General features: G+C 37.5%; 1 protein-coding gene across 3 annotated transcripts in view; it reads right to left on the bottom strand.

Annotated features, from left to right (window-relative positions):
- Positions 1-14,665, bottom strand: part of SH3YL1 (SH3 and SYLF domain containing 1) — a 52,113-nt gene that overhangs the window by 18,567 nt on the left and 18,881 nt on the right. For 2 of the 3 annotated variants that reach the window (XM_054818881.1, XM_054818883.1), the window contains exons 7-9: positions 12,653-12,815; positions 11,917-11,986; positions 11,135-11,191 (exon numbers count right to left, since the gene is read on the bottom strand). In XM_054818881.1, coding sequence (XP_054674856.1) covers positions 11,135-11,191; positions 11,917-11,986; positions 12,653-12,815 — 290 coding nt within the window. The remainder of the gene's footprint in view (positions 1-11,134; positions 11,192-11,916; positions 11,987-12,652; positions 12,816-14,665) is intronic. The other variant, XM_054818882.1, reaches the window with a different exon arrangement.

The following is a 14,665-nucleotide window of genomic DNA, read 5'->3' as shown; positions in this document are numbered from 1 at the left end:
CTGGGGCTAAACCACGTCATGCATCCAGCTCTGGGGGCCCCAGTACAGGAGAGACATGGAGCTGTTGGAGAGAGTCCAGAGGAGGGCCATGAAGCGGATCAGAGGGCTGGAGCACCTCTCCTGTGAGGACAGCCTGAGAGAGTTGGGATTGTTCAGCCTGGAGAAGAGAAGGCTCCAGGGAGATCTAATTGCAGCCTTCCAGTACCTGAAGGGGCCTACAGGAAAGCTGGAGAGGGACTGTTTATCAGGGAGTGTAGTGACAGGACAAGGGGTAATGGGTTCAAGCTGAAGGAGGGTCGATTTAGATTAGATATTAGAAAGAAATTCTTTACTGTTAGAGTGGTGAGGCACTGGAAGAGGTTGCCCAGAGAGGTTGTGGATGCCCCATCCCTGGAAGTTTTTAAGACCAGGTTGGATGAGGCTTTGGGCAACCTGGTCTAGTGGAGGGTGTCCCTGCCGGCAGCAGGGAGTTGGAACTAGATGATCTTTGAGGTCCCTTCCAACCCAAACCATTCTATGATTCTATGATTGTACAAAGCCTCATTTGAAGTGCTGTTGACAATTCTCATCATCCGTGTTTAAAACTGGATGAGGAACAGGATGACCAGGAACAGAAAAACCTGTTTTCAAGGGGAAAGCTGAGCTTCACAGAATAAAAGTCAGATGAAAGAGGTTACTACTACCAGACAAAAGAATAAGACAGAAAAGTATTTTAGCTAAAGAACAGGAAAGCATGAGACAAAACCAATTTAATCTTGCTAAGAATACACTTAGATGAAAAGCAGAAAGAAGTTTCAAGTCATTAAAAAAGAAAGATTCAGAAACTGCTTTCTGTAAAAAAAGCTGGCGAGTATCTCCTGGCTATTCTAATATGAACTTTATCACTTTCATGATAACATGTTTGTATTATATGAACACCTGTAAAATATAGAAAATCTGGTTAAGTTTAGTTGGGTTAAGGGGCTCAGGGGCTGTTGAAATCTATGGTAAAATTTATTCTTGCCACAATTACTTATTCTCATTACTGTTATGTTACTCTACCACTAATACAGCCATTATTAACTCTATACCATGGGCTCCATCAGCTTTTAACTTCAAAAGGTATTCAACAGATGTTCCCTTCCTCTGCCAGATGGTGTCCCTAACAATTGTAGTTCAACTTATAGCATCCCATGGCACAATCCTGTATCATTTGATCACAGTGTAAACTGGTAGGAAAATGGTAGATATTCCTACTTTATCACAGAACAACTTCAGTAAGAGCTAGAAACAGCACAGACCCATGAACTAGGGTCTAAAGTGATTAGTGCAAAGTCTGCAACTTTCAACATCCACCTTCATGAGGATGAAGCATCTTGGACTGCCACCATCACCCAACCTGTGTTCACATTATGCTTCCCAGACTAGCACAGCCAACCTTCGCTGAATACTCATTACACCAGCCTGGCCAAAAAGCACACAGTTATGCTAAAGTTCATGAAATGAAAGAGCAAACCGTTCTGCAATTTTCAGCTAAAATCTGAGAAAGGTATTGGCAATATTCTTCATACTTTTATGAACACACACTACTACATATGCTTTTAAGTCAAGTGAAATATTGGATGTGTAAATGCTCCTTCAAAAGCAATAGCTTATAGTAACTACTTTTGTGAAAAAAATATCCCTTAGTTCAAGTATGAGGAAATTCTGGCTTGCAGATGGGATTCAGCCACTAACTCTAAGTTGTCCAAAGTGCAACAAACATGAAGGCAGATTTCCCCCCCACAACAGTATCTCCAAACTTCCTCTGCTGCCCTATACCCAGCAGTACCACCAATCTCAAATTCTTCCTGATCCTTCTGTAGTAGTTGACAAATGGCAGAACTGGTGGAAGGAAAAGGGAAGAGACAGTCTGAAACTTATGGCAGGGACCAATACGTGAAATTGTGTACCAGAGCAAGTTTTTTCCCTCTCTATTTTTCTTTACAGAAGACTTTTTTATTTTCTTATTTTGTATCTTCTTTTGCCTCCTTCCTTTGTAAATAGCAAAGGATCTGCTAAAAACACAAACATCCACCACTGAGAGGAAAAGGGGAGGAGGGGTGTAAGTCTCACAGTGTATGAACAAATTAATAATTCCTCACTTCCTTTCCAGAAGAGTAGAAGTTGTTTCCAGTTGAGCATCTTAAAGAAACAAAGAACTGGAAACAGTTTGTGAAGGTTGCCTAATATGGCAATAAAATCGTTAATGAGAAACCCAATGGAATATAACCAAAGAAGCCTCAATGAAATCCTTGCCAGACTTCCCTATGAACAGGTAAGAAGTTTATTGAAACTGTATCTTTTTCTAAAAGTGAGAAGCATTATTGCATCATTTCTAGAACAGTTATTTGTCATACTAATTTAGTTTATGTTAGTGTTTGTCTTATTGATTTATTTTTGCGAGGTCTCTTATTTCTTATTCAGGAACTGACAGTTTTTCCACAAAATGTGAATAACCTTCTCGGTTCAATCAGCAACATCCAGCCGGCTGATCTGCACGATGTAATGCTGAACTAGCACAGCTAAGGTACACGCAGGACCACGAGTCCCTCCATGACAGAGATTACATCACTTTTTGGGGAACCACAGCACTTAATTTTACTGTTCAGGGAAAAATATATTTACAGTAGTTGTTCCATCAGAGTAAAACCTGATTAATTCCCAAAGAAAGGAAAGTATTATCAGAGTCTTCCGTTAGCACAGAGTATAAAGTAGATGTTCAGTATCTCTGCAGGAACAGAGATGCACCATTTCCTCCCATCTCCTTCCTGCCTCTCACCAGAGATAAGGGGAGCGGTGGAAACTCGGTGGAAGACAGGATGTTCTCAAAAATGCAGTTTTCAGATGTAGAGAAGTTTCTTGTCCCTCCAATCAAGATGGATCTGCAAAGCTTCACCCTACTGTTACTGCAAAATGACTTCCATTTCTTAGATTTGTGTCAGCTTTCACCTCAAGTCAATCAAGCACAGGGCATTTTGCCGCAGTCTGGATAGAAATCCTGTATATGCATCACTTCCTTGAGGTCCTGTTTGGCTTCTATTAGTATTAATGAAGCAGAAGCTCACATCCTCCCAAAGTCTCTTCTAGATAAATAGATAGGAAACCAATTTAACCTTGCCTTTGTCCTACTACTTGAACAATACAGAGAATACTATCTAATGCAGTACACAGTTTTGAAAAAACCTTTAAAGCATATATTTCATAAATATGCTAAAACATTAAGCTGCATGCTACACAAGGGCCTCAGACAAAAGCCTTTAACCTATACCATTTAACATTTGTATGTTCACATGAACAATTTCACATTTTAACTGCTGTGAATGAGAATTATCACTTCAATGGTGCTTTTGCACTTTAAAAATAATCGTGGATTGCACTGAGATTTTCCTATGATTTAGCTCTAATTTCCCACTATTTATTCCAAGCTGTTAAAAAATGCTGAGAAAAAATATTGTTCCCCATGCCAGTATATCTGGTTCATATTTAGCGTAACAGCTCTGCCAATGCATGCACACATCAGAAAGACCCCAATTTCATCCTAGCACGTCTGACCTCAATCTCTCTGCGCCTCATTGTATTTTGAGTTAGCTGATTATACGCAGTAAGTTATTTGTTTCAGTATGACCAGTGAAGTCCTGCATGCTACATATTTTCCTCTCAGCTTGCCACAACATAAGCCATAAGCAGCTTGATTATCTGATTTATTACATTCATGATAGTAATAGTACGATCCTAGTAAAAGTGAATCAGGGATAAAAATAGTCTCACAAATAATTTCCTGGGATTTCCTGGGTTTGGTTAGTATTAAGAAAGAGCTCATAATATCAAGAAAATTAATACTGTGGGGGACCACCAGATGGGTGTTTTATTTTTCTGGTAACTAAATATAAACATGTCACAAGCCTTGCCACGAAAAACACAAAAATAGACCAAGCTTAGCTAAAACTCTTAAAAACAAACAAACAAACAACAGTACTTTAGTTACTTTCCAGGGGGTTAACTTCTTCATGTTTACTAAATTAGTAGGCAATGTCATGAAGGATTACGACAGATACATCATATATCTCACTCTGTAAAAATTTTCTAGAACAAATACCTATTTGAGCTGTCTTACTGATTTTGCAGTTTATAATCTGCTAGAGTTTCTCCTCAAACTGTAGTATAGAAGGAACAGATTACTGCACAGCTTGATGAGGGTTCTTGCTTACAATGTGAAATAGTTCTACTTGATCCTACAGCAAATCTCTGCCTTTCTTGCAAAAGGCGTAATTCAGTGGCTTTTTTTCAGTTCCAAATACACAGCACACATCCACAGCACCTAAAGGAATACGCACATATCTGATTTTATCTGAGTTTGTTATTTTAATTATTTTATCCAACTTTCAGTTAATTATTGAAATCAGTATCTTTTATTCACCATAAAAAAATGTCTACTCTACTTCCCCATGAAGACACACAATGGGAGAACAATTTCATTGATGAGTTAACATCCTTATCTACCAGGAGTGAGTAACAGCACAGAAATATCACAGGAAAATATGGGAAATTCAATTGAAAGAATGGCTTCCTGTATTAGCACTCCATCAGGTGGAGCAGATTATTCCATTTATCTCCAAGTTCTCATACCCCCACTAATGAATAGACTTTTAAAAGCGTACAGCCTAATGCCTATGAAGATGACTCAGGGCCAACATTTCTGAAATATCAGCCAGTCTCAGTGACAGAAATAAATCATGTTTCCACGGATGACTTCATTTCCAGTTCAAAAGCAAAACGCATTTTTCCCCTCACTGTGAACCATGGAGTCTTCCTCCATTCCTTAAAACCAACAGGTTTTGGACTCCTTCTCCCTTCCAGGTCTATGCAGATAGCATGGTACAAAAATTATTTTGTCATCTTACTTAACTAAAAGCTAAAATCTTTTGATTAATTTTTACTACAATTCAAGATGGCAAATGAATCTGTAGAATGATGACACCATTTTAAATCATCTTGATCCAGAACAGACAGAAAGAAGCAAAAATTGCAATATTGACAATATTCTAGAAAGACAGACTTTAAGCATATGCTTTCTGACAACACTGGAAAAACAAAAATTCAAATATTATACTAGGAAAAAGTCAGCCTGAGACCACAGAGATACCTGAATTTTATTGGCTCCAAAACTGGTGAAATATTTTTACTTTACTATTGTGCTGTTTAGTCTTAATTACAATAAAAATGCCCAAGTCAATAGTCGCTTATCGGGGAGATTTGGGCACACTTACATTTCTCTTACAGAGTAGTTGTCAGAATTTTTTTGTCAGTGGGTATTTCTAAATGTGGAACTGCATAGCTGATATAAATAGCTGTATGCTAGATTTCCAGTTAAATTTGAGTTGTTCCAAAATAGTACTAGTTTTGTTAAAACTAAGTTAAGAGAAGCATATCAGAAAAATAAAGCAATTGCTTCATACACATTTAGCAAAGCTAAATTTTAAATTTTAAAGTTGCAAGCACATACAGTGACGCTCTCTTTCAGCAGCTCTAACTAAAAAATCCACTGTTTCACTACACTGAGTTTAAACAAGCTCAGCACTACATGTAATTAGAGGTATTAATTAATGCAGAGACAGCTAGCATAGTGTCCAGGTTCCAGGTTATATTTTGTCTCTTCCCTGAATTTGATCAATATTATCCTACAGGGTAGTAGCTCTAAAAATAACGAGATCGTAAGTCAGATAGAAACTGAACTGCAAAACAGGCATGCAGGTAAAATTAGTGAAAGAGGTGAAGTCACAAGTAAAAAAATATGCTATTACCCTCAGAGAGCTGCAAAACAGATATTTTTTAGAGCTTTTTACCTCAGAAGCAGTCTATGAATTCCTAACCCATATAATTATGTTGGCTTAGTTTTTAACTGGCCACAAAACCCCCTGCAAGGTACTAACAAAAGAAAATTCACATACAGAGCCTCAAGTTTCCTTGACAAAATACACTTCAGGAGGCATGAAAATCTGTCTTGGAATTCTTACAGCAAACAGATTTTCATAGATCTACTAGCCATCTGGCATTCATAGATTACTGAAAGAAACATTGAGATCATCTTCAAAATTATGGAGAATTGGGCCAGACCTGATTCCTGAAGAACTGTAACCATGAAAACCAGCATCTCCAAGAGGGATTTAGTTAACAAAACCCAAGTTTACCACAACCTCATGGTACCACCTGATCAGAAAGGGCTGATAGTCTCAACTGTTTTAACATAGAGTAGCCATATGTAAGAAGGTTAAAATAATAAATAAATGAATAAAAAAATAATAAAAAAGGTAAGGACTGGAGTTTAGTCCAAATTCATTATGGCTTTTAGGAGCTCAAATCTTCTTGATCTCAGTGAGCTCACATCTCAGAATTTGCTATTTGTAGCACTATTTAAAATCTGAGAAGAAAGAGAAAATGACTTACGACAAAGAGCTCATCAATCTGTTTAGCAATCAAAAGAAAGATCAAGGAAGATCAAAAGGTGATTTGATTACAGCACAAGCGTCTCAAAGGGAACGAGAGGGGAACGAAAAACCCCCAAAACACTCTCAGGGTAGGAAAGGGCTCTCTAATACAGTGAAGAAAGCCACAACAAACATCATTGTCTAAAAGCTGCAGACAAATTCATATGGGAAGGCATGAATTTTTAATAATGAGGTTGACAAATCACTCAAACCATCACTGAAGGATGGAGGGTTTTTTTAGCTTCTTAAAAACGGTGACAAATTTCTCATCTGCCTCCATGTCTTCATCAGTAGGCTTGATATAGCACTTCTTTCAGTAAGTAAGAATACAAATATATGCTGAATGGGGCAGTAACAGTCTGTTAATACCTTCATATTATTTTAAAAGTGAAAAGTTTCTGCTGAAAAAACTAGTTATAATCTGTATTTTGATTTTTTCAAAGTTATACTGTAATCAAGTTTGGGCATGATGATTTTATGCACAATAGTCTTAAGGGTTCAATGTCTGCAGATAGATAATTTATTCGGTTCAAAAATCAAAAGAAGAGGGCATACATTTTCCCCAAGATAAAATTAAATTTTAAAATATTTAGTTCAAGTACTTGTGGAAGGTAAGAAAGCCAGTTTCTGAGAGAAACCTAAAAAAAAAATCCTTGAACACTTAGGTTTTACAGGCACAAGTTCTTATGAGTTTCTTTAGCAAATCATATGACTGCTTAAAAGATGCAAACAGCAACATTACTTTCTCCTAATTATGACAAAATACTTACACTGTTATAAAGAGAAGTGCTTTTGTGTTTACAGAGAGCATTTTGTCTTACAGTATTGTAGCCACAGACCCACCCTCTTGTTCACAAACATTCCTGAAAGGGAACATATTACTGAGACAGAATGAAAACCTAAGCAAGTACACGTTTTCAAGACCAGAGAACTCAAACCCATGATGATTTTTGATAACAGTGAATGAATAGTCAAAGAACGTGTTTGGAAGGAAAGTTTTTTGCATTTTCATTCCCACTGCTGCCTCAAGTCTGTTTCCCGATTGTTTCAGCATCTTGCAATTGTGATTCTTTTCCAAACATGTGAACCAGTCCTTTTCTGACTAGCTGAGATGAAAAGTGAAAACAAAAATCTGACTTCTGATTCTGAATGAACTGCCTGATAATGATTCAGTTCTCACCAACATTCACTTTATTCCAGCTCCTGCTTTTACTAGCAGATAGCTACTCCTGCTGCTACCAGTTCAGCTGGGAAGCGACCTCACTGCAACATTTTCAGAATTGTATAGTATTCACCAATCTGTTAGGAGGATAGACAGGTAAGTCAAGTAACCATTTATCTACAGTTTTGGTACTTGCTGTTCCATGGCAGAACCCCAAGCAGAAACAACTGGAAAAGACAACACCAATGAAAAACTATTATTTAGGATTAGATATTCTATTGTGACAAACTATCAACCTAATTATCTATGAAAGTTGTCCTAATAAAATAAACTTCTCCTGAGCCTACAATGCCCAAGTAGTCCACTAAAGAGCAACAGGTCATTTATATTACAGATGTCATACAGAACTCTGCAGAAACCTTCTATCCAGATAAAGTAAAGCTAGATCCTGTCAATAAAGCTTGGAAGGACCAGTCCACCCTTTTATTAGACTGTACAACATAGAGGGGACAAGTAGAAAAATGAAGCTGCAAATCTCTGATTCTAGTAAGACATCAGCTTTCATACTCCTAAGCAAATCTGATTTCTTTATCTGAACAGTCTCCAGAAAAAACCCTACTACTGTAGAAACTTCATACTTCACTGAATCATAATAACTATATCAGCTATGAGTTGGGAAGTTGTTGGTTTTTTGGGTTGGTTTTTTTTTTTCATAATTGTAAAAGGTCTCTGCAAATTATTATTTTTTTAAAAATAACATTTGTGGTATTTCCAAGTTTCTGGAAACATTTTAAAGCATTACTGAACCTCATCTTACAACTAAATGCATTACCTTAAGTATTATTCAGTTACATGAAAACAATCTATGCATATCTGAGTTCAAGTATCACATTATCAGTTTAGAAAAACATGCTTTTTGTTTAACATTCTTCTTGCATTTGAAACAGGCTATATTACATTACCTATCTAGATAATTCAGGTCCACATAAATTAATTAAAAATGTTTCATCCACAAGTCTACCTTTTCTTTCATCTAATGAGAAGAATTAACGTTTCAACCTTTCTACTACTTTTGTAACTGTTACAAAACCAAAAACTCATAACACAATGCCAACTTCCCCCCTCCCTGCCAAGTAAGCAAGTCCTTACTACTGACGACCCAGACAAGCTTGTTGCTCAGTATCAAAATCTACCCCTGCACCAGCCATTATATCTAAAATGTAGCTTTCTAAAGATTAGATAGCTATTAGAAGAGTGCATGAAACTAACAACTCTTTTTAAAGGCTATAAAGATGCAGAAAATGTTGAATGTTTTTTTCAGATCACTGTAGAACATCCGTTGCAGCAACTAATCCTGCAATAAAGATTGGCTAGTACGATCTATAGCTGCCAGGCAGCTCTATTGAAATCATCTGGACTATAAACACACAGGAAGAGATTATTGAGGCAGGAGGTATGGCCTTAAGGCTCCTATTCCATCACATAGTATTAATACACCCTTTGTTACTGATGTGAAAGGGACTACAACCCTTTTCCAGCCTCTCATCAACATGCCTGTATGCTACAGTATTGAGACACTCAGGGGAACTTACATCAACATTGATTTTTCCCCTGTGATAAGAACAATTCCTTATCCTTTCGAAACATATAGTACTTCTGTGTATTCAGATAGCATTTGAACTGTTACCTATGGAAATATAACCTGCAATAGAAGGCAAAATATACCATGCCAAGCTTTTAAGGTAAACTAAATTTTACCATGAAACAACATTTCTTGCAGGAAGTGTGATTTACACAAGATTCTACTGCCTCTTGCACTCCTCAAAGATAAGCTTGTGTATTTCTAGAAATCATTAGGACTCCTCAGCAGTAGAATGATTGAGTCTACGTTTTGATTTCAAAGAATCTTGAAAGCCATCAACAGATGGCTCTGGAAGATTTCTACCTTGTCACTTGCACCTGAATGGAAGAACTCTCCCTTTACGATAGCAAACACGTGTGCAGGATTTTCCTACTGCTTTAGAAACCTCTTCTCAGTTGGTCAGGGTTTTTTTTAAGACTGGAAGGGTTTAGTTTTAATGGCCAGAAGACCAATTTTTCTTTCTTTTTGGATGACAGCTGCTGAGTACAGATCACTAGGGTCGTCATTCTTTTCCTGGTACAAGTCCTACAGCACAATAGCAAATTTTGATTCTCAGGAAGTCTCTGATCTGCAGAAGTCACATCAATGGCTCAGCTTAAGATCCTCCTACATTCGTCCCCTCAACACACACACACACCCCAACAGCACGTAAGGAGAGAAGATATGAAAGAAAATATAAAGACAATAACACATATTATTTATTTTAATTTTTAGTGAAAATCTCTAATTACATGAACCAAGAAATGAAAAATACAATAATGATTTTGGCCTTCAGACAACAGAGTTTAAATACTGTGTTAAATCAGAGTACTCTGCCTGAAACAGACTTTTCACTGTGATCTATTATCAAGCTTGATTTTAGGTCCATTTTCAGAAGTAAAAAAAGAGATCTATTGTTTCATTTTATTTTCAAGTGCTGCATGCAATATGTGAAAATATGTGTACATATTCACATATATATGCACACACATATATATAATACAGAACATCTTGGTCTCTTGGTTTTGATTCTAGCGAAGACCATTAAAACATTTATCAAATGGACAATATATTTCATGGGAGAAATAATTTATTTCACTGACTTTGAAACAGCTAACAGCCTTTTACCTGTGAAAGATGAGACTCCTGGTGGGAGAGAACACTATAGCAGCCAAATGAACATAACAACTTTGATAATAAAATTTTTCCTAACAGATCACAAGTTTCTGGATGATGGGCCCGACATTTCAAGAGTTACATTGCAAATACTACAGAGTAAGATTCTCCTGTTAGAGCTGAAACTACTTTAGGTTTAAGAGAATCAGAATAGAACAACAAACAAGTAGTACCTTTTTAGCATAATGTAGAGTTATCTCAAGTCAATACAAAAACCTCAAGGAATATAACTGCAATGGAAATCTGTTTATGCCAGCATAATCAGATATGACCTGTGGAAGCACTTTTTAATTAAAACAGGAATTATAGTACCTTGCATAAGGACTTGGACACAAGCTTGTTATATCAGCTTTCTTCTTCACTTCAATTAGGTGGTAATGTAAAACAGTTTTACTAATTTCAGTGCATTTTTCAAGCTCACTGAATAAAGGAAAAGAACTTTCGCTGTTCAGAAAAAGAACATCATTGTTGGAATGTAAAGCCTGGGAACAAAATTCACATTTATGAAATATTTTCAGGAGACCATACAAGACCTGAATCTCATTTTAACACATGGACAATGAAGAAAAATACATATGACCAGATATTGTTAGATGTCTTCCAAAGTACTTTTAGGACTTCTCAGATTCCACACTGCATTAGTAAAATATGTGTAAGCTTAGTACTTACCCACAGAGGCATAATCAGTTGGAAGTTCAGGATAAAGTTTGTTTGTATTCTTTTTAGCTGAAAGAGAAGATTAAGTAGCAAGTTATACGATATACTAACATATATTGTTATATTTCATATACTACTTTTCTAATACATGTTCAATAGTTATGCAATTATTGCAGTTATCTGAGGAGCACTACAGAAGAAAGAAATAAGGACTTTGCCTTATATCCTTCTCCAGAGAAAGCAAGCAAGTTAACAACAGGAGCCACACAGTAAAGCCTCACTTTCAATGAGAGCACTTTGGTAGACAAACTGTTACGGAGCCAAAACTCTGCCTCCTCTGCTCTACTGTGAGACCTCTACCTATTAAAAGATAATGACAACCTAAAATAGAAATTTTAGTTTTCTAGAAACCAGAAGTTTCTAGAAGTAGGACTAGCAGTTTCTAGTAGGACTGTTCTTTTTACGAAGAAGTTTCATTGCACCATGGGGCTACTACGTATCCAATAAACATAAATGCTTCCTTTGAACTATTACATGCTTCTGTAACTATACAAACACTACTTCTATAGCAAATCTGACAGAGAGAAAAGGTTTGTTAATATAAAACAAACAAACCCTTTACCCTTTATCACTCATGGCACTATCCCAACACGCTTTCAGTGTTTGCCCAAGGAAGACTATTAACGAACTATTTTCATAGAGACAGCTACTAGTATAATAATTGCATAACATTCATTAGCTTTAATGGTTTAATTTTATAGAGAGAATAAATTATTACGAAAATGTTTTCTAACCTGGTGGTGTTGGCCTAACAGTGGGTTTAGGTGGCTCTGGTCTTGATGGTCTAGCAGGTGGGTCATTTACCTAAAATGCAAAAAAAATTTTTAAAAAAATGCATCACACCTGGAAATGGATTCTAACTTCAGAGCCTAGAGGGATGTCAAGTTACACTGAAAAAAATATCACTCTTTCTCCACTGAAACTGTATGAACTCAAGAAGCACACTAAAGAACTAGTGACATACAGATGACTGTAAAGTAATTCAACATGGATTTAACAAAGATGAAAGTAAATGATTGTCTATCAGTAACATCAACATCTACAAGAAAATATCTTCTACAGTTCTCAGTATTGTATTGTAAATGTGATTGTTTGAATGGAAGACAGAAAAAGTAGAAAAATGAAGACTATCCACATCAAACCTGGTATGTTCATTATTTACAGATTAACTTGATTAGGAATAGTTGAACAAACTTTTCTAATATCACCTCAGATTTGATTACGCACTATTATAAGAACAAGGATATATTTAGTTATTCTGAAGGACATAAAGCAAAACTAGCAACATTCTTGTTCAGAAGAGCCTACCAGGGTGATACCTGAAAGAATGTGTCACTCACATGCAGTACCTGTAATGCGTCATGTCTTTAAGCATCCAACAGAGAACTTAAGAATGCCACATCAACATCATCACTGACTAGAAACAGTTCAGGAACAGAAAAAGCCTATGTGAGAGAGGTGTGCACAAACCCTTCTTTGTTCCCTTACAGCTCTTCCTGGATTATTTTTTTGCTCTTCATTTTCATATACTTCAGTGAAGGATGCTAGAGTTTCATAAAGATCTTCTGCTTGAGCAGGAAAAGGCACATCACCAAGTAAGATGGCACTAGCCCGAATATCCTGCCCATAAAACCTGATACAAAAGAAAAGATGCCAGGTATTTGATCACCATTATATTTTAATGTCTAGATTAAGCCATCTTGTTCAAATGTTCCTCCCCGCTCCCGCATTTCTCCTACTGATCATCTATTGAGAAATGACAGAACTAGTTCAATACTGTAAATTTTGAATTATAAGTAATTGCAGCAAACTTGAATGCCTACTTACCACCTTATTTCAAAATGTTCTTCACCAGTAATATTTTGTTCCTAGTCATGCAGTATGCATCAGCTAGACCATTTGAAAGCCAATCACACAGCAAACTGATCACACCCCACATTTGCAAAACATTGTAATAGATTCCTTAATGACATAGTAAAATTCTTTAAGGGAAGCACTGGAACGTCAATTTTATAAATGGAGATAGCTGAAAGTTACTGATGTACTGTCATTAAAATCAGTATTAGTCTTTGCTGATGTTAGCAGAATCAAAGTTTTCATAAACACAGAACATACAAGTGCAAGATGCTCAGAGGTTCCTTGGATTTTAAGCTTAATAGGCTACACAAAGGAGGCAGCATTTTGTAAGCTGGGTATTTTCTCAAATTCAGTGATGCTCTAAACAAGATTTTTTTTTGTCTGAAGTGGCCTAAAAGAATATTTCTCATTATGCAAATAGTAGTAAAAACCTCAATACCTATCTTCTACAATATTGTACTGGGTTTCCATGGCAAGCTTTTGGTAGGGGGTGATGCTGCAGGGATGGCTTCTGTGAGAAGATGCCAGAAGCTGCCCCATGTTGGACAAAGTCAGTTTCAGTCGGCTCCAAGATGGATCCGCTGCTGGCCAAAGCTGAGCCCATATTTAAGAAAGGGTAAAAGAAGTTGCACAATAGCAACTGGGAAAGAGGAGTGAGAATATTTGAGTGAGAACTTTGCAGACACCAAGGTCAGTGAAGAAGAAGGGGGAGGACGTGGTCCAGGTGCCAGAGCAGAGATTACCCTGCAGCCCTTGGAGAAGACCATGGTGAGGCAGGCTGTCCCCCTGCAGCCCATGGAGGTCCACGGTGGAGCAGAGATCCACCTGCAGCCCATGGAGGACCCCACGCCAGAGCAGGTGGAGGCACGTGAAGGAAGCTGTGACCCTGTGGGAAGCCCACGCTGCAGCAGGCTCCTGGCAGGACCTGTGGCCCCATGGAGAGAGAAGCCCATGTCAGAGCAGGTTTGCTGGCAGGACCTGTGACCCCATGGGCGACCCACACTGGAGCAGTCTGGTCTCAAAGGACTGCACCCCATGGAAGGGACCCACGCTGGAGCAGGGAAACAGCGTGAGGAGGGAGGAGTGGCAGAGGTAAATATCTTTATGAAGTGATCACAATCCCCATCCCCATCCCTCTGTGTTACTCTAGTGGAGGAGGTAGAGAAGTTGGGAATGAAGTTGAGTGCGCAAAGACGGGAGGGGTGGGGGAAAGGTATTTTTTAGATTTGTTCTTATTTCTCATTATCCTACTCTGTTATTAACTGGCAATAAATTAAATTAATTTTGCTGAGATGAGTCTGTTTTGTCCCTGACAGTAACTGGCAAGCGATCTCCCTGTCCTTATCGCGACTCACGAGCTTTTTATCATTTTTTTTCTTCCCTCATCCTGTTGAGGAGGAGAGTGAGAGAGTGGCTTGGTGGGCATGTGGTGGCTAGCCAAGGTGAACCCACCACAGATATATAATCTCTAAACATTCAGAATCTTCTCAATACCCATGGCATGATGTCTAAATTGAAGACATCCTTGCCCCTCAAGAAATTCTAAACTCAGCACAGTATGTTCTCAAAACATTTTTTCCAAATTAAATGTGTCCTAGTTAATTTTGTCACTATGCATTCACTGAA

This window comes from Grus americana, chromosome 3, assembly GCF_028858705.1.
Source record: "Grus americana isolate bGruAme1 chromosome 3, bGruAme1.mat, whole genome shotgun sequence".
Taxonomy (NCBI): Eukaryota; Metazoa; Chordata; class Aves; order Gruiformes; family Gruidae; genus Grus; species Grus americana.
The sequence above is the reverse complement of the archived record's forward strand: the minus strand, read 5'-3'. Positions and strand labels throughout refer to the sequence as shown.